This window comes from Gymnoscopelus microlampas, assembly GCF_963454915.1.
Source record: "Gymnoscopelus microlampas genome assembly, chromosome: 4".
NCBI lineage: Eukaryota > Metazoa > Chordata > Actinopteri > Myctophiformes > Myctophidae > Gymnoscopelus > Gymnoscopelus microlampas.
Genome location: NC_139941.1, coordinates 19,818,431 through 19,838,263, shown reverse-complemented (window position 1 = coordinate 19,838,263; position 19,833 = coordinate 19,818,431). Strand labels below are relative to the sequence as shown.

The window sequence follows — 19,833 nt, the reverse complement described above, 5'->3', positions numbered from 1 at the left end:
AAACACTTAAAAGAGGATATCTCTGTGTTGGAAATTGGGATAATGCATCTCTCTAATATACCTAACACCTGTTGAAGTGTTGCTTAATCGTTCAACCACCATCGTTAAGACGCTGAATAGATTTGACTAGGTCGTTTACACTTGCTGTGCGTTGATGGCTTGTTAACAACCGTCATCATACTATAATTCTAGTAAGGCGCGTAGTGGTAGGTGAAGATACCCGGTTCTCCTCAGTGGCTGGACCAATTGCTCTGCTTTTGCACACAGCCATTGACCATTACCATCTGAACTTAACTGTGAAGCCCGTTTTTCAATTTCATCAAATCTCAGCTTCTTATTAGTGTTTTTGTGTCAAACACTGTCGCCATGGTTACGGGGCTGCCCAGCTATGGGACGAACTGCCTCCCGGGTTGCCAGATCATGTGCGCATATCCCCCCACGTGACACGTGACAACATATTGTCACGTGTCACGTGAAACTTGACCAATCAGCCGGACAAACGGACGGACGGACATACGGACGGATGGACATACGGACACACGGACAAAGTCAAATGTAGGAGTGGTTGGCACCACTCAAAAACAGACTAGTTTATCAATTCAAAATTGCATGACCCTCCCTTGGATTCAAAGTATAATTAGCTGACCCTCCCTTGTATTAAAATTAGAAAGGCATGACCCTCCCATATTTTCCTCCAGGGACCCCCTTCTGTAAATTTCGACTGGTCCCTAAGACAAACTAGCCTATTTACAAAAGGTTTTTGAAAGGTTTAGCTTAAAACACTGGTTCTCAACGTGGGGTTTGGGATCCACCAAGGGTCCAAATGGACCCTTACTGGTCTTTAAAGGGATATTTCACTTTCAATTTTTTTTGGGGTGATTGTATCATCTACTCAGGCTTTTGTGAGCCCCCCAGACAGTTTTTAAGTTGCTTGATTCAATATTTAGATATTAGATATTCATTTTATCAGACACGCCCCCTTCCTATACAAACCCATTGTAACTTCAAACTCCATTTTTAACATGTTAGATTCATCAAAAACACCCGTCCTTGGTTCACCCGTCTCCTACCGCCCCCCTAATACGCGAGGGGCCGTGTTTTTTCGATTACTTTTTTCATTTATTTTTAATATTTTTTGGGGAAAATGAAAAAAATAAAATACAATAAAAACAACAATGGGTTTGTATAGGAAGGGGGCGTGTCTGATAAAATGAAAATCAAATATCTAAATACTGAATCGAGCAACTTAAAAACTGTCTGGGGGGCTTACAAAGGCCTGAGTAGATGATAAAATCACCAAAAGTTTTTCTGAAAGTGAAATATCCCTTTAAAGGTAGGGTAAGTGATATTTTTAGGTTAAAACAAAAAGTATTTTGTTAAAAGGTTAAAATACTATATTCTGATAGTAATCATTGCTATAGAGTGTTTGTTCAGTAACAGGAGTCTCCATGTCTCTCCAGCTCTTTAATAAACAGAAAATACATTTTTCGGTAGGTGTCAAAATCTCAGCCAATCAGGAGAAAGTACCCATTTTTAAGCTTAATTTGTATAGTGTTCCAGTTCCAATTTTGTCTGCTCATTTCTTAGTGTCATCACTTCCAATTTCACTTGTTTAATCTATATCCTGATTGAGTTCTCTGTCCTGGTTGGATAAAATTGGAAATGAAACTGAAACTGAAACAAAAATGCATTTTCTGTTTTATAAAGAGCTAGAGAGACAAGGAGACTCCTAATACTCTCTATAGCAATGAGTACTATCACAATATAGAGCTATTTAACACTTATTTTAACCAATGCAAATCACTTATCCTACCTTTAACTATTCATATTTGTGGACAAACCAGTAAGTAGGTTTGTCACATCACATGATCTGAAATTAAGAAAATTGCTACTGTATAACAAGTAAACAACAACCTATTTCAATCTATTCCTGAACAGGCACATATCAACAAGTAAATGATCTATTGTAGACCTAGCATCTAAATAGTGAGACAAAGATAATAAACAAAAAGCAGGACAGTGCTGAAAAAGAGCATGTGTAACATTCAGTACTCAGTTCACACAAATAAAATGTCATTCATGTATATCCGTTATATAGCAGCATGAAGCAACTTACTGTGACAGCTGGCCTTAGCAGAGTGCGACTTCAGTAGAATGGTTTGAAATTTCACAGTTTGGGATTCAAAAATGTAATGCTACGAGAGGCGGGGGGAGAGCAGGTTTTAAAGAATGAGCCTTTCTGGTCAGCAGTTCTTGAGGAGGGGTGGAGTTTAAAAAACTGAAAATACATTTCCAGGTTGGGATACAAATTGTATCCAATCAGGAGAGAGAACTCATACAGGATAAACAATTGAAATGGGAAGTGATGGCATAAAGACATTTGCAGACAAAATTGGAACTGGAACACTTAAAAATGTAGCTGATGAATGGGCACTCTCTCCTGATTGGTTGGAAATTTGCAACCCACCTGAAAATGTATGTTCTGTTTATTAAAAAGCTGGAGAGATGGGGAGACCCCTGTTACTGACAGTGGCATTAAATACATTAGCATTGATGTGGAAAAATGTATCCTGCTATAAACTGTTCAAAATATGAACGACTTTAAAAGTATAATACAAATGGTAAGATGATAAGGCAGAGAGGAGTGACTGCAAGATAGGTGAGATACTGTAGGCCAGTTTTGCGCCATTCCTTTCGGCTGCTGAGACGTGTTCTCCCAGCTTGCAAGCATTTCAGACAACCAGGCACTGGTGGAGACGGGTACATTCCATCAGGTGGGGACAGAATGTGTTTGGACTGGTTTAAGTGGTTGGTTGCAGAGAGAGACAGAGAAGGTTACAAAGTGGCTTTTTTGCCAAACATGTTGGTGGAGCGACTAAAAAGGAGCTAAGAGAGCCAAGATACTGTATGAGCTAGTTGGAAATCTCATCACTATGATTGTAATAGTTCAACTGCCATGAGAAAAGTCCTGGCCAACAATGAAGCTGATTCATAAGAGTTGTGAACCACCGGTCCCTGGGCGCCTCATAGTGGCCGGTATTGGCTCTTTAACTGAACCTATTTCACAGTACATTGATTTTCACATCAAATATTTGGTGACTAATTTGCCTTCCTATCTAAAAGACGCGTCTGACTTTTTGAATAAATTAAAGTCTATTGGAGATTTTTCATATTTCCTACTAATGTACCTCACCAATAAGGTTTATAAGCCCTAAAATACTACATGGAGTCACGAGAGAATCAGTCACCTCCTACTGACCTGATCATGGACTTGGCCAATGTGGTCCTTACAAAAAACTTCTTTGAGTTTGATAATGAGTTCCATCTCCAAGGTCTCAATGGGTAGCCCATTCTCTCCAAACTATACAAATTTGTTTATGGGGAAATTTGAGGAATAAAGACAACCCCTTTAGTACTTATCTAAAAGGCTGGTTCAGGTACGGTACATATATTTATATGCTATATACTATATATTTTTAGTTTTTTGTGGTACTTGTGAAATGTTGAAAGAGTTCATGGTTTCCATAAATTCAAGGTTACCCTCTATCAAGTCCACTTTGGAAGCCAGTCAAGAAACTGTTACTCTCAGATGTGTCAAATAAACGACCAGAGGGATTCAGACTACAGTGTACCGTAAAAAAAAAAAACCTGACAGAAACAATTATCTATACATTTTTCTAGCTATCACCCTTCTGGTCTAAAAAGAGGGTTACCATATAGTCAAAAATTAAGATTTAAGAGAATCTGCAATATTGAATCTGATTTTGAGAGTCAGTCTACAGAGATGTGCAATAGGTTCAGGGAAAGAGGGTGTAATGATAACATTTTAATTAAAAGTAAGTCTAAAGTTAAGCACCTAGATAGAACCAGTCTCCTCACTCCTAAATCTTCGTCTGCTTGAAATAGTCAACCTGTATAACAACCACATTTTCTCCTATTTCCCATCCTGTTAGACAGGTCAAGAAACACTGTATATTGGTGTGTTGCTGGCCTAAGCGGTCCAGGTGCATACCATGTACGCTGGTAATCCAGCTTGACAGCATGTCGCAGGTTGGACTCCCGAGTCCCACGACCTTTGCTGTATGTCACCCCCCCATCTCTCTGCCCGTTTCCTGAGGCTGACGCCTACTATCCTGTCAAAAAAAAAGAAAGCCCTCAAAATATCTTTAAAAAAAGAAGAAACACCACATTCTGACCAGCGACCCTGTGGTAGGAAAGACCTTTTCCACCCCTCCAATTTTTGCAATTAAGAAAGCAAACACTATAAGTGATAAAAAAAAACGATGTGTACACTTTTTTATCTACCTAAGAATTTCCCTTGTAAGCATGAAAACATGACTGTATTATAAATTATATTCACTAATGAGCAGTGGTGGAAGAAGTATTAACATTTTGTGCTTAAGTAAAAGTACCAATACCACAATGTAGAAGAAATACTCATAAATACTTTCTCGCCATGCCTTTCGGCCTGGCGGAGACAATAATGAAAAAATGAAACAAAAAATCTTTACTTTCCTACATTACTGAATGCATGGTCAGGGACCACATGCATTACCTTCACTGGCCACCAGTGGTCCCTGGACCACCAGTTGAAAACCTCTTAGAGTCATTAAACAACTCTCCACCTCCAACTTCAAGATGTGCAGAACTTAAAGCCCCACTCTTGAAAGCCTGCTCTCTCCCCGCCTCTCATAGCATAACATTTTTTATCCCAAGCTGTAAGGATTCAAACTTGACCATTCTACTGAAACCGCACTCTGCTCCAGCTGTCACAGTAGGTTGCTTCATGCTGTTCAAACTGATACACATGAATGAAACTTTTTGGCAACATTGTTGGGTGAACTGAGTACTGAGAACTGAATATTTTACACATGCTCTTTTCAGCACTGCCCTGCTTTTTGTTTATTATCTTTGTCTGACTATTTAGATGCTACAGGTACTATAGGTACTTGTAGATATGCCTATTCAGAAATAGATTGAAATCTGGTTGTTTACTTGTTATATGCAATTTTCTTGGCACATTTTCAGAACATGTGATGTAACGAATCTGCTTTACAGATTAACTGGTTTGTCCACAAATATAATGAGTGTGTGTGTGTGTGTGTGTGTGTGTGTGTGTGTGTGTGTGTGTGTGTGTGTGTGTGTGTGTGTGTGTGTGTGTGTGTGTGTGTGTGTGTGTGCGTGTGTGGCATTATGTAATCCTATATATTTTAAGCCAGTGATTTGCAATCTTTAATTTAAAAGTATGATAAGCATTCGTCCATGGGACCCCAATCTACACTGTAAAATCCTTAGTGTTAATTTAACTCTGAGATGGAACCAAATAGTCGGTTCCATTTGTGCACTCTCTGAGTTACAAACCCGTAAGGGTCCATTTGGACCTTTGGTGGTCCCAAAACACCACGTTGAGAACACGTTCAGAATAGCTGATCTACAAGCTCACAATGCTTTGTGAGCTTACAGCTATTTTTGCACATGAGTATAAATTAGGCTATAGCTGGCATCCGGGTCCCTCGGGTGTTCCTGGTTACTCTAACAAGCCAGCTGCAGAGGAACCAGGGAGCAATAATAACCCCTGATGACAACAGGGGTCAATCGTCATAAGCCTACTTGGATACTTTTATAATAGACAGAATTAATTAGAAGCCTTTTTATTTCTTTATTCCAGACACAGAGCGATCATGGCTGAGTACAAGCTTGAGGTGTCAACAGGTGACCAGGCATTTGCAGGGACATTAGACTGCATATATGTCACCTTAATTGGAACTGAAGGAGAGAGTGAACGCACACATTTGGACAATTTTGGCATAGATTTTATTGCTGGAAAGGTAAGCTCATTTAAAGGGATGAGTGTTGCTATTTTGAGTGTTGCCATTTACTTTAAGAAGGAAATAAAAGGTAATTTGTCAGCTATGTTGTTTGGAATACATGGATCCTTAAAGGTAGGATCCTGTTTAAAAGGTTAAAGCTCTATATCCTGATAGTAATCATTGTTAAATAGTGTTTTTTAAAGAGCTGGAGAGACAGGGAGGCCTCTGTTACTGAACAAACAGAAAATACATTTCCAGGCGGGTTGAAAATGTTCAGCCAATCAGGAAAGAGTACCCATTTATCAGCTTCAATTTTATAGTGGTCCAGTTCCAATTTTGTCTTTTCATTTCTTTGTGCCATCACTTCCAATTTCACTTGTTTAATCTCCTGATTAGATGAAATGGGTATCCCGACCTGAAAATGCATTTTCTGTTTACTAAAGAGAAGGAGAGATGGGGAGACTCCTGTTACTGAACAAACACTCTATAGCAATGACAATGAGCAACATTTTATCAGAATATAGAGTTATTAACACAAAAAAATCACTTGCCCAACCTTTTAATTTAGTTGTGTTTATTTTTACAAATATAATTACCGGTTAGTCTTTGAAGTCAGGTGTCTGCCTTGCTCAAAAGAACCTGAACAAGTTTCCCTGCCCATTTGTTTTACTTTGTGTTTTGTTATTTTGTTTTTTGTTTTTTTTTATATACAGAAGGGGAGCTACAATGTGAAAACCAGTTTACATCTTGGGCAACTTCTATTGGTCAAACTGGAGAAAGATGCAACTCTTAAGAAATTAGATAATGCATGGTTCTGTTCTAAGATTGTGGTGACTACTCCAGAGGACGATGTCATCCTTTTCCCATGCTACAGATGGGTGTCCGATGGAGAACGGGTAGAGCTGAGAGGAGGGAAAGGTGTGTTCCAAATAGACACTATAATATGTACGGTAATTGTGGTCAAACATTCACGCCCGTTTGATAACTCTGATGTTTTCCATGATATAACTAGTTTTCTTTGTCCTCAGCCATGAAGGCCTTTGAGGATGACCATTCCCTTCTGACCGACCACCGAAAAAAAGAGTTAACATATCACAACGACTTGTACCAGTGAGTTTTATGTGTGCACAAGTACATACTGCAGGAAGGGTTGTTGTTATAGTGTCAAATTTTAACCCCGACATACATACGACAAGGTACAAATATTATGTTTTTTATGCTGTCATTTCTCTACAGGTGGGGGACATATTTTCAAAGGCTGCCACACATCTCCACTTTTAAAGACAGCTCTGAGATCCCTGATGAAGACCGTTTCTCAGTTTCTAAAACTTTTGAATTTGCCTTTGAAAAACAAATTGCGTAAGTCCATATTGTTCACTGTAAGAGGAATCCCTACGTACTGTATAACAAGGACAAATAGCCCTAGTATTAAATTGTGATGGAAAATAGTACCGTTTCGTCTATTTTTTCCCCAGTATATTTGAACTCAAACTGAAGGGGATGAATAACTCTACTAAGCAGTGGGAGGACGTTGAGGCCATGAAAAATGTTTTCTGGTTCAAAAAGACACCAATGTCAGGTAAAAATGGACTCTAAAGTTTGTAGTGTAACTCACTGGAACATTCTAATCGATTACAAATAACTACAAGGATTATTGCTTACATGCAAGTAGGATATAATTAGCCATGTTGCATTACATCCACATCTGAGAATAATACTCTCTGACCATTAGGAAAAAGAAACATTGTTGAGTACACTACATTATGAAAACAAGACATTTACCAATGTTCATTCCTGTATAGAGTATGTCTCCGAACATTGGATGGAGGATGACTTTTATGGATTCCAGTTTCTGAATGGAATCAACCCAAATATGATTCAGCGCTGCTTGGAGCTTCCTCACAACTTTCCAGTCACAGAGGAGATGGTGAAGCCCTTCTTAGACAGCGGTAGCTCTCTCCAGAGGGAGATGGAGGTATGGCGTGTCTTACTATTAATTTGGGCAGTTTCAATGAATGTGTTAATGCCTGTGACATCCAGGAAGTACAAATATGTTGTATCTATAATCTAGTTTCTTCTCTCACGCAGAAAGGCAATATATTCCTCTGTGACTACAAGGGATTGGTTGGATTGTCCACTAAGGTGGACAATGGTGAAGTTCTGCCTTTGACACCTGGTCTCTGCTTGTTTTACATGAACCCAGAGAAAAAACTGATGCCCATTGCAATTCAGGTATTTCACTGATGAGGTCATTCAGTTGCTGTATAGTCACACTGTCAAAGGCATATGAGCATTGTTTGACTACTACTGTACTTGACCAGTCTAAGGACGAGACACAGAGAACATTTAGAGCCCAAGGTCTTTACATGAAAATGTAAAAAAAGATCTTTGCTTTCCTTTTATCATCCCAGCTGACCCAACAGCCCTCAGAGCAGAATCCAATTTTTCTGCCCAGTGACCCGGAGTGTGACTGGTTGCTGGCCAAGATGTTTGTGAAACATGCAGATGGCATCTACCACCAGTTTGTGTATCATCTATTGAACACTCACTTTTTGGCAGAAGCATTCGCAGTTGCAACTCTGCGAAGCTTTCCAGTGATTCATCCTCTCTACAAGGTATGGTAGAGATGATATATATATATATATATATATATATATAGAGAGAGAGAGAGAGAGAGAGAGAGAGAGAGAGAGAGAGAGAGAGAGAGAGAGAGAGAGAGAAAAGTTTCAGAGTTCAAAGTCACAACTAGCTCATATGGCTACAGTATATAAACATAAACTGTATAGAACATTGTGTGCAAAATGTAATGATTCTGGATTCGCGATGAATCTTTGACATGGTTCTTCTTCCTTCTTGTCTATCCAGTTGCTGATCCCACACTTCCGCTACACCTTCCAAATAAATGTTGTTGGCCGCCAAATACTTCTTTCACCTGGAGGACCTTTGTATTCAGTAAGAATAATATTCACCTGTGTCAAACTTGAACTGCTGCTGATTTTCTAAATTGATTTTTATTTTTTAAAGTCAACCAGTAAGAGATATTGTCCAAACTAAGGCTCTGTGTCCAACACAGTGTTTTTCCCAGCTGAAAAAGCAAAGTGCTCTCATCCAGAAACGCTCAGAGTTATTTCAACTATATACAAATGCCAGATGTGAATGCGCAGCGCAGAACAGATGTTCAGCGCGGCGTTCTAATTGAAAAACAATTCTAAACACAAAAAGGAAGAAACGCCTTTGTCTACACAGTCCCTAACCTTGTCTAATGGAATTTATTTATTTAGACTTCACTAACACCGGAGGGTCTCATTGAGCTCATGGGAAGGGCTCATTCTGAAACAACCTACAGCTCCCTCTGTCTGCCAGAGAACATCAGAGCACGAGGCCTGGAGTCTGTCCCAAACTTCTACTACAGAGATGATGGACTGAAGCTGTGGAACATCATCAACAGGTGATCATCAACCATTGTTGTGTGACCCTCATTGAACCAAGCACGTTGGCAAAGACCGCACTCATTTAGATTGCAGGTCCTTACCAGACCACTGCTACGGCCCTTTAACAACTTTAACCTTGGTATCTCTATTTTGGGCATGGCATTAGGCAAAAAAAAAGAGAAAGAAATCGAGACAAATCCGAAAATATTTAGAAAATAATGTACTATATTTTTGTGGCTCAGTGGTTAAGTGTTAAAGCCTTGGGGAATAGTAACAACATGTTCTTTTATTGTTTGACTTCCTTGTTGTTTATTCTCTGACAAATGTTTTCTTTTTTGAACATTTTTTAAGTGAGGTTTTATGAAACCTAAGAGAGTGATGATGAGGTTTTGGTGTTGACACCAATATCTATTGTTTTATAACATCATTTTATATAATTATCTATTTCATCTGCTTTGAAATATATATAAGTGATATTTAAATATTTGTCATAATGTATCTTCAGCTTTGTGAGGGCAATAGTGAAGCACTATTACCCCTTAGACAACGACGTGTGTAGAGACTCTGAACTCCAGGACTGGATCAACCAGATATTCACCCAAGCCTTCTTAGGAAACAAAAGCTCAGGTATTTGTTTTCCTTCAATCAATTATAATGCTATTAATAGTAAACAGCAAACCTACGGTATGCTGTTGATATTATCTTTATAAATAGAGCTTTGTTGATGTTGCATTTACAGTATAAGGCAAGTGCTTCACAGGATCTTTTTAGGAGTGTCTAAAAGCCAGGCTAAAGCCTCATAGAGGCTGTGCTTCTGACACCAGACCAGACAAAAAAACACTAGAGGCCCTATTTTCGCCGGTGCCTTGCCCATTATCTCTAAACTTCTTTGCCATTTTTGAGCGGTGCAACTGCTCCTAGAGGGTTTAGGACCCATCCGTGGCGAAAGTTTTTCTTTCCGTCGTGAAAAATTGTCTTTCGCTGCGACTTCATTGAAATGAAATTATGATGAAATGAATTACCTATAAATAGGACTATGCACTTAAAAAAAAACATTTTTTTTAAGTGAGCTTCCATCACTGTGATGACCACTGTGATGACCACACCGCCCACTTCACACTGGGTGTGATTTTTTATATATTTTTTTAACATTTTCAAATACGGTAGTTCAAATAGCCAATCTACAAGTTCACAACGTGTCGATATAGATCGGCTAGTTGAACTATTTGAAAATGTTTTTAAAAATAGTAAAAAAAATGGCAAAGTCCCTAAACAGTGTTTAAGGTGTTAACCTTAAAGTAATTAATTATTATTTTTACACTGTACTGCTGTACGGTTTTCAATGGAATTCATTTTATCTGATATTAAGCAATTATATGAAATAGGAAATACCTTTCAGTAATAATAACGATATATAATATTGGCAACGAAAAGAAATCGTGAAATATTTTGTGTCTCTCGAGTTTCAATCGGCTTCAATGATTGGCTGGTGAGTCATGATGACTGATGTCATAGAGTGGCCTCCAAGAACTCTGATAACAGCAACTGCACTGTCTAACTAGGTGTTGCACTAGTAATAATATTCGATTAAAACATTTAAATCTAAATTCAATTTTTACAGCGTGGGGGTAGCCGTCTATAATCGCCAAATTTCTTTAGCAGACTGTTACTTGGCTTAACATAGAATCCCACTTTTTTATTACATATTTTCTATACTTTTTGTGTAACTTACTTCTTTTTACATCCACCTATAATGGAAGTCAAACGGGCTCCGATTGTCCAAATATGAGCATGGATGACATCATATGTCTAGACACCTTGCCCAAATATGGAGTCATATGTCATCATAGAACACGGGCCAATTGTGTTTGTGTAGACGCTCGACAAAGCCGGATGCACCACGGTGGATTTGAACCCACAACCTCCGTGGGGGTGGGCAGTGACTTTACCACTGCCCCACCCGAGCGCCCAGTCTTATTTACTTTCTAATCACTTCCTCCACAGAGTTTCAGTAGCAGTTTCTTATAATCACCAGATGTGTCTCCGGAAATGTGTGTGTACAGCGACTTCCCATATTTCGTCATGTATTCCTGACGGATATCCAACATGTCAACCTCAGAGCGGGTGACCATGATTCGAATCAGGGTCCTGTCTTTGGTTCCTGCACCCTTCATGGCTTTGTAGAGCCTCTCAGCAAAGTAGGCAGGTGTGTTTTTAATACACTTCACCACTGCTACCATGCCTCCCTCAAGGTCTCCGGACATTTCTCTTTTAAGGCTGTTCTGAATATCCCTGCCACACATCTGTTGATACTCATGAAACACTGCTCTAAGATGGGGTTTGCTCCTGGCACACAGAATAGCATTGAATTTAGACTCATCTGTTCCAACTTTGCCCTCTCCAGCAGCATAGAGGGCCTGAGCATCTTGTGAGGCCATAGAATTGTCCACATGTTCACTTTCATCGCGATTACCCTGGGACAGTGAGATCAGGAACCTGCGGAAGTGACCTGAGGTATCACCACTGATGGCATCCTCCAGTGACTTCTTGTACTCACTTTTGAAAACCTCATTAATCTTGTTGATTTCGGCATTGGATCGGGATGTCAGGATCTCTATCAAGCAAGCTTCATCAGTTCCAGCTCCCTTCATGGCACTGTAGAGCTCATAAGCATCAAACTCAGCAGGGGTCTTCAACATGGCTAGAACCAGATTCTCAAAGTTTCCAGATAGTTCTGATTTCAGGTCTTTAATGAGATCCTTTCCATAAGCGGTTTTGAAGGCCTTGAGCATAGGCACACGTTGCTCATTGGAGCGACTTCCCAGCAAGTCGATAATGGCCTGCTCATCAGTTCCACAACCCTTCATGGCTTTCCTCAGGATCTCCACATCCCTCATTGGGTCAGCTCCAGGAAAGTCCTTGATTGTACCCTTGAATCCTCTATTGACAGCAGTAGTTACAGGCATGGCTCCTCCACCAAAGCTTCCACCAAAAGGTGCCATGTATGGGTTTGGTGAGGGAACCTTTGGGTATCCTGTGCCAGGACATTGTTCTCCTCCACCATAACCTGGCATCGAGAGGTTGTACGGTGGTGCAGAAGGGTAACTATCACCAGAGGACTGGCTTGGCTGTCCAGAGAATCCCACTCCTGGGCCTTGTGGCTGGAGCATGGTCCCTCCAGGCTGCTGGTACAGGCCATATGGCTGTTGGTTAGGGAAGGGAGTGCGAGTGGGCCCGGTGGCCCAGCCACCTGGTGGTGGCATGGGAGCGTAGCCTCCAGCTTGGGGAGCGTAGCCTCCAGCTTGGGGAGCGTAACCCCCTGCCTCCTGAGGGGGGTAGCCAACTGCTTGGGGAGGATACACTCCATGCTGGGGTGGATAAGCTGGGTAAGCACCAGGCTGTAGAGGGTAAGCACCAGGCTGTAGAGGGTAAGCACCAGGCTGTAGAGGGTAAGCACCAGGCTGAGCACCAGGCTGTGGAGGGTAAGCACCAGGCTGAGCACCAGGCTGAGCACCAGGCTGTAGAGGGTAAGCACCAGGGTGTGGAGGGTAGCCTTGCTGAGGAGGGTATCCGCTGCTTTTCTTCTGAGGAGGATATCCAGGGTAACTCATGGTTGTAAGCTTAGTCTAAAAAGTAATCTCTTCTGGCAACTGGTTTGGATCAGGACTCACTGTTTAATGCCCACGGTGACAACAGCAATTACAGTTACAGAAGACAGCTATATGTAATACTTGAAGCTCGGAGGTCAATATCTCTGCTGACAATGAATGCACTTGCTTTTATAACGTCTGGGCGTGTTTGGTCCTGTCATCTTGATGAGGTCATGATGAGTTATCCATGTCCAAATATGGAGTCTGCATGGGTTCACCATCATGCCCAAACCTGATACTAGGTTGCCATGTCTCCTGACACAATGACAGTGTTTCATTTTTTTTACCATGTAGCTCTGTAAAAGGCCGGTGAGCCGTCTAGAAAAGGGACTTTATTTGTGTTTGTCTGTCTGGAGATAATCTACCAAACAATAATAATAAAAACTAGAAAAAGTGCTCCTCGGAGCACAGGTCTCCGCCAGGTCAGGTAGGTTATTGTGGCCTCCTGGTGGCGCTATAATAGGCCAATGTGAAAAGGGTGCCATTTCTTCCTCGGCCTAGTGGGAATGTGCGTGCAAATTTTGACGGAAATCGCACGCCGCGTTCATGATTTGAGACATTTTGTTCAAAACTGACCAATCCTGCAAACTTTGGAAGTCAACCTTAGCCAATCAGGATGGAATATGAAATATCGGACAGATCCGTCTTGATCACATGACTATAGAGATACTGTGTACCGATTTGCGTGATGTTTGGATAAAATATGAAGGATTAATATCCAAAAATGTATTGTACATAAGTCGGCCTCCTGGTGGCGCTGTAAAAAGCAAATGTGAAAAATGCAGTGCAGATGTTGTTCCCTGGCCTCTAAGTTTCACGCAGATCCGTGCAGTTATAGTTAAAAATGCAAATTGGCCTGTTATAGCGCCACCATGAGGCTGATTTGAAACATTTCAAGTGGCTTTTCTTCCTCGGCCTAGTGGGAATGTGTGTGTGCAATTTTATGGAAATGGCAAGCTGCGCTCATGATTTGAGGCAGTTTGTTCAAAACAGACCGATCCTGCAAACTTTGGATGGCAACCTTAACCAATGAGGATGGAATATGGGAAATCGGACATATCAGGGTTGATCACATGACTATAGAGATACTGTGTACCGATTTGCATGAGGTTTGGTTAAAGACTGTAGGAGTAATGGAAAAAAATGGGTTTTGCACAAATCGGCCTCCTGGTAGCGCTATAACAGGCCCATGTGAAAAAATTGAGGCAGAGGTTCTGAATTGGCATCCAGGGAGTATGTGTGCACAGTTTCGCAGTGACCGGGCCAGCGGTGCCAGAGATTAGCTGCTAACACACGGACGGACACACACACACACACACACACACACACACACACACACACACACACACACACACACACACGGACACACACACGGACGGACGGAGGGTAAAACATACAATAATAGAATTAAACAAATGTGTCTCTGGACCGAAATCTTGTGTTCTATGTCTCTAGCTTATGGCATGACCTTTGACCCTGACAGGACCGATTATGATTATGTCACACATTGCTGCAGGTACTGTAGTTGACAAGACACAGACAAAGGTCCTGAAGATCTGAGACTATAAGGACTATACGTTTCTATCAAGTGATAGAATTTACTGATAGCCAGGCCAATGCTGTATGAGTAAAGTAACAACTTTAAAGTCAATTTTACATTTATGTATTATTACAAAAATGGATTTCCCCCAAGCTTTGGTAAGATAATAGTGCTATGTTGGTTGTATATTTCTCAATTGGAAAATGCAAGGCTGTGATTTAACCTGCTATGAAGTCAAAGCGATAATGAATAATGAATGCCAAAGCTTCAACATATTAAAATGTATGTTGATGTTGATCTAAACAGGGATTCCTGCAGCCTTTCACACTGTGGAGGAAGTGATCAAGTTCATAACCATGCTGATCTTTAATGTGTCAGGTCAACATGCTGCAGTTCACCTTGGGCAGGTAAGATGAGAAATCAGTTAAATTAAATCTTCCTTGTTGCAAAAATACACACAGGCGTTAATCTGGACATTGTAGAATGTATGAAATCCAGAAAACAAAATGGTTCGGTGCCAAACGCCCGAAGGGTGCTTTTTTGTAGAACAATCACACATTGCAGATTACACATTAAATGACAGAAATCTGTTCAGTATGATGCACAGGATCTACTAACAGGGTCAGCTGGCTGGGTCACATTACATACCCATTGTAATGTCAAATTTGAACTAGTGATGACATCATGCTACACTATGTACAATATGTTAATATATGTGTTAAACATATAATATGTTAAACCTGTGCATTCTCTAATCTCTCATTTTAGTTTGACTATGAATGTTGGATCCCAAACTCTCCTCTCCTCCTGCGTAAAGCTCCTCCAACCATTAAGGGACAGTCTAGCATGAAGACGATGTTTGAGACACTTCCGACAGTTGGCGAGACGGTCACATTTATGGTGTCAGGTTGGGTACTCTCCAAGAAATACAAGGACTCTGTAAGTTTTACTAGGCATGGTTGAATCATGACTGATAAGCAATAGCTGTCACTCAGACCTTGTTCCTAAACCCGTCGGCATCGTTGTTTTCAGTGGGCCGGAAGTGTATTTACTCAAGTACTGTACTTAACAGGACATTTCACTTTTAAACGTGTTTGGGGTCATTTTAAGGTCTACTCAGGCTTTTGTGAGGACCCCAGACAGTTTAAAAGTTGCTTGATTCAATATTTGATATTAATTTGATCAGACAAGCCCCCTTCCAATACAAACCCATCGTAATATTTGACTCATCGAAAACACCCGTCCTCGGTTCTGGTGACTGATATTTTAATGCGTGGGGGGCCGTGTTTTTTTTTGCAATTACTATTTTCATTTATTTGTAAATATTTTAATTAAATAAATGAAAAAAGCTGAATAAAAACACGGCCCTCACGCATTAGAAGGACAATATCAGTCACCAGAACCAAGGACGGTTGTTTTCAATTAATCTAACATGGTTAAAATGGAGTTTGCAGTTACAATGGGTTTGTATAGGAGGGGGGCGAGTCAGATCAAATTAATATCAAATATCTAAACTCTGAATCAAGCAACTTAAAAACTGTCTGGAGTCCTCACAAAAACCAGGGGAGATGTTAAAATGACCGCAAACATACTGTATGCTTGAAAGTGAAATATCCCTTAAAGTACAATTTTGAGGCACTTTTACTTTACTTACGTACTGTGTGTAAATGTTTCAATACCATACTTGAAAATAGCCGATCAACAAGCTAGATCAGCTAATTTGGAAAGAATTAGAGTACTTTTACTTTTGGTACTTTAAGTATATTTTGATGCACTTTACACTTTTATTCAAGTAACATTTTGAATACCCCTTTTTTTGTACAAACAGAGTATTTCTACATTGTGGTATTGCTACTTTTACTTAAATAACAAATCATAGAACTTCTTCCACCTCTAGTTTTTCCCATCTTTTCCAGATTCCTCTGGGTTTATATCCTGATGAACACTTTGATGAGCCTGCCCCAAAGCAGATGATCAAGGAATTCCAAGCAGAGCTCTCCTTCCTCAGTGAGGCTATTGCAGCAAGAAACACAGGACTGGTAGTGCCTTACAACTACTTAAACCCTACCGAACTAGAGAATAGTATAACCATGTAGTCTGGGAGTACAGCATAACATTGCTTAACTCCCTGTGACCCTGATGAAGACTGATACACATTGGTCATATTTAGCCACCTAATAAAGCATTTTTAATCATTGTCTCCGCCAGGCCGAAAGGCATGGCGGAGACAAAAGGCATGGCGAGAGAGTATGTTTTCCCCCCTGTCCGTCCGTCCGTCCGTCCGTCCGTCCGTCCGTCCGTGTGTGTGTGTGTGTGTGTGTGTGTGTGTGTGTGTGTGTGTCCATCCTTCTGTCTGCAACCAGCTAATCTCCGCCACCGTTGGCCCGGTCGCTGTGAAACTGCGCACACACACTCCTTGGATGCCACAGCAGAACCTCTGCCCCACATTTTTCAGATCACCCTGTCATAGCGCCACCATTAGGCCGACTTTTGCAAAACACATTTTTTTGCAATTACTCCTACAGATTTTGTCCAAAAAACACACAAATCGGTACACAGTATCTCTACAGTCATGTGATCAACACGGATCTGTCTGATTTTCCATATTCCATCCTGATTGGCTAAAATTGGCTTCCAAAGTTTGCAGGATTGGTTCATTTTGAACAAAATGCCTCAAATCATGAACGCAGCATGCGATTTCTGCGAAATTTTCCACAGAGATAGATTCCCACTTGGCCCAGGAAGAAATGCCACTTGAAAACGTTCACATCAGCCTCATGGTGGTGCTATAACAGGCCGATTCACGTTTTTAGCTATAACTACACCGATCTGCATGAAACTTTGCACGCACACTCCCTAGAGGCCAAGGAAAAACCTTTGCCCCATTTTTCACATATGCCTTTTAGAGCACCACCAGGAGGCTGAGTTTTGTAAAACACATTTTTTGCTCTTACTCCTTCAGATTCTGTCCAAAAATCACGCAAATCGGTACACAGTATCTCTATAGTCATGTGATCAAGATGGATGTGTCAGATATTTCATATTCCATCCTACTTGGCTAACATTGGCTTCCAAAGTTTACAGGATAGGTCCCTTTTGAACAAAATTCCTCTAGTCATGAACGCAGCATGTGCGATTTCCGTGAAATTTTGCACTCACATTCCCACTAGGCCACCCTTTTCACATTGGCCTGTTATAGCGCCACCAGCAGGTCTAATTTAGCAAACCACATTTTTGGAACAAATCATGAATGCAGTGTCTGATTGTCGTGCAAGGCCTAAGAAGAAATGGCACCCTTTTCACATTGGCCTATTATAGCGCCACCAGGAGGCCACAATAATCTACCTGACCTGGCGGAGACTTGTGCTCCGAGGAGCACTTTTTCTAGTTCTACATCAGAAAACAGAGAATGTTTACTTCTTGGAGACCACATCCCCTTACTGTTTTACTGTAAGGCTTATTATTGCCTATTTCTATTCAGTTACTCCTCATCTGTGTCAGTAGTGTTTGATTTCCATGCTATAGGTGCACCAGGTTGTTGCATTTTCTGACATGTTCACATTGTTTTCAAATGCTTATTCTCCAAAAGTTTAATAAGAAACAAATGTGCAAAACAAGAATCACAGCAGACTGTAATCTGATCACTCAGACTATTGTAGACTATTTATGGAAATGCATCGACAAGCGGTCTAAATTTTGGTTTCAAAGTATGGACAGCAGAGTCACTGCCCATCTTTCGCCGCAGGCTGAAAACCCACCTCTTCAGGAAACACTACCCTTCCTCTTTGCCTTGCATACTTGCTGTCCATTAGATGTACGAGCTCTTGTCTTATTGGATCTTGTTTATTCGATACACTTATTTGTTTTAGCTCTTGCTCATTTGATTTTCCTATTTTGTCTCATCTGTTTAAAGTAGGTAGCTGATATATTGCACTTTTACCTTAGTATACTATAGTTGCTTGTTTTAGAAGAGATTAAGAGAATGCACTTAATACTTCTGGTGATTAGTAGTTTCCTTGCCTACCTTATTGTAAGTCGCTTTGGATAAAAGCTTCTGCTAAATGACTGTAATGTAATGTATGTTTGTTTGGTTTAATGAATAAAGGTAAACAAATAATGGCTGATCTGTTTTTATTCCACTTAAAATGCATGATCTGCTCTACTCAATTTAGAAAGTAAGCATTGCCACCAATCAGGTGCGGTTCTTTTTGAGATTTTGAGATACTCTTACGTCGTATTTTCTCCAGAAGAGATTGATACCATTTGTTCCAGAATTTCAAACCAAACCTGCAAAGGAACACTGCAAATAGTCATGTGACTCGCAAGCTTGCAACTGTATGGACAAATCTCTGAAAGGTTGTGCAATATTGTGCAATGGTGCAAATGTAGTGTGTTTTGAAAGTGCTAAATGGCAGAAATACCTGTGGCCTATATGGAGAGTTGCTTCATGATTCAAGGAATCCAGGGAAAATGAAAATGGTATTATACAACCTTCTAGCACGTGAAGTGTCCTGCTATAGCGGCACCGCAACAACAATTGGGATGGAGTGACTTCCTTTGCCTACTGGGAGTATGAAAACAAAATAATTCAGTAAAATATTTGTTAAAGGAGTAGTTCACCCAAGGCTTCATGGGGTATGTAATTGATAGGAAATAAGAAATTGTTTGGGTGAACTACTCCCTTAAGGTTCAAACAAATGTCTCTACTTCAGGACAACAACAAAAAAGAGTAAAATAAAATATGGATATGAGAAAACTGTTTCTCATGAAATCCTCTCTATTGGCACATCATTACTACTACTAACCGTCTTCATCATCATCATCATCATCATCATCATCATCATCATCATCACTAAAGTTGATCTCTAAAGTTGATCTCTCTCTTCGTCCTCTTATCATGCTGGTACACTCCATCCTCATCAATGTATGTATATACTGTATAGGCCTATAGATCCCCCATCCGTCCATATTATATGAACATATTATATTCAAGTGGTCTGTCCATTTTGAGTAACCTAGTTAGTAGGCATACGTTTTTACTTTGCAAAGTTATACTGATGTTTTGGCTGCTGTTAATTAGTTAATTATTATTATATCATCATTAGTTAAGATCCCCTCTTTGTTGAACCTATAGTTTTGAGTTTTATTCATCAACAAAGTTGTTTAGTTGTGCATGTTAGCTATGCTGTTAATTGTCTCCGCCAGGCCGAAAGGCATGGCCGAGACTATGTTTTGCACCCTGCCCTTCCGTCCGGCACAGAGGCCCCTTGGGTGATCCTAAGACATCCTAGATAGAGTGCCCAAAAAAATCTTAAACAGGAGGTGAGTCACAAAAGCCTCAAAAGGCCACATAAACTGTTGGCAGTTGACTTAAAAGACACCAAGCAAGGAAAAACCTGGTA

At 40.4% G+C, this 19,833-nt stretch overlaps 2 protein-coding genes across 2 annotated transcripts; one reads left to right on the top strand and one right to left on the bottom strand.

Moving 5' to 3' along the window:
* Positions 1 to 4,661: 4,661 nt before the first annotated feature.
* Positions 4,662 to 18,550, top strand: LOC311044208 (hydroperoxide isomerase ALOXE3-like). The gene is made up of 15 exons (XM_084055646.1): positions 4,662 to 4,774; positions 5,669 to 5,828; positions 6,524 to 6,728; positions 6,839 to 6,920; positions 7,047 to 7,169; positions 7,286 to 7,389; positions 7,613 to 7,785; positions 7,899 to 8,042; positions 8,222 to 8,425; positions 8,676 to 8,762; positions 9,092 to 9,258; positions 9,747 to 9,868; positions 14,738 to 14,838; positions 15,200 to 15,370; positions 16,348 to 18,550. The coding sequence occupies exons 2-15, from the start codon at positions 5,682 to 5,684 to the stop codon at positions 16,525 to 16,527; spliced, it is 2,010 nt and encodes a 669-aa protein (XP_083911772.1). The 5' UTR covers positions 4,662 to 4,774; positions 5,669 to 5,681; the 3' UTR covers positions 16,528 to 18,550.
* Positions 11,202 to 13,212, bottom strand: LOC311044209 (annexin A4-like). The gene has a single exon (XM_084055647.1). The coding sequence runs from the start codon at positions 12,850 to 12,852 to the stop codon at positions 11,227 to 11,229; it is 1,626 nt and encodes a 541-aa protein (XP_083911773.1). The 5' UTR covers positions 12,853 to 13,212; the 3' UTR covers positions 11,202 to 11,226.
* Positions 18,551 to 19,833: the final 1,283 nt, after the last annotated feature.

Excerpts from the sequence above, each read along its gene's own strand:
- LOC311044208 (XM_084055646.1), top strand. The coding sequence starts at position 5,682 with ATGGCTGAGTACAAGCTTGAGGTGTCAACAGGTGACCAGGCATTTGCA. Across the intron at positions 6,729-6,838 it reads AGAGCTGAGAGGAGGGAAAG|CCATGAAGGCCTTTGAGGAT; the intron begins GTGTGTTCCAAA and ends CTTTGTCCTCAG. Across the intron at positions 7,170-7,285 it reads GCCTTTGAAAAACAAATTGC|TATATTTGAACTCAAACTGA; the intron begins GTAAGTCCATAT and ends TTTTTTCCCCAG.
- LOC311044209 (XM_084055647.1), bottom strand. The coding sequence starts at position 12,852 with ATGAGTTACCCTGGATATCCTCCTCAGAAGAAAAGCAGCGGATACCCT.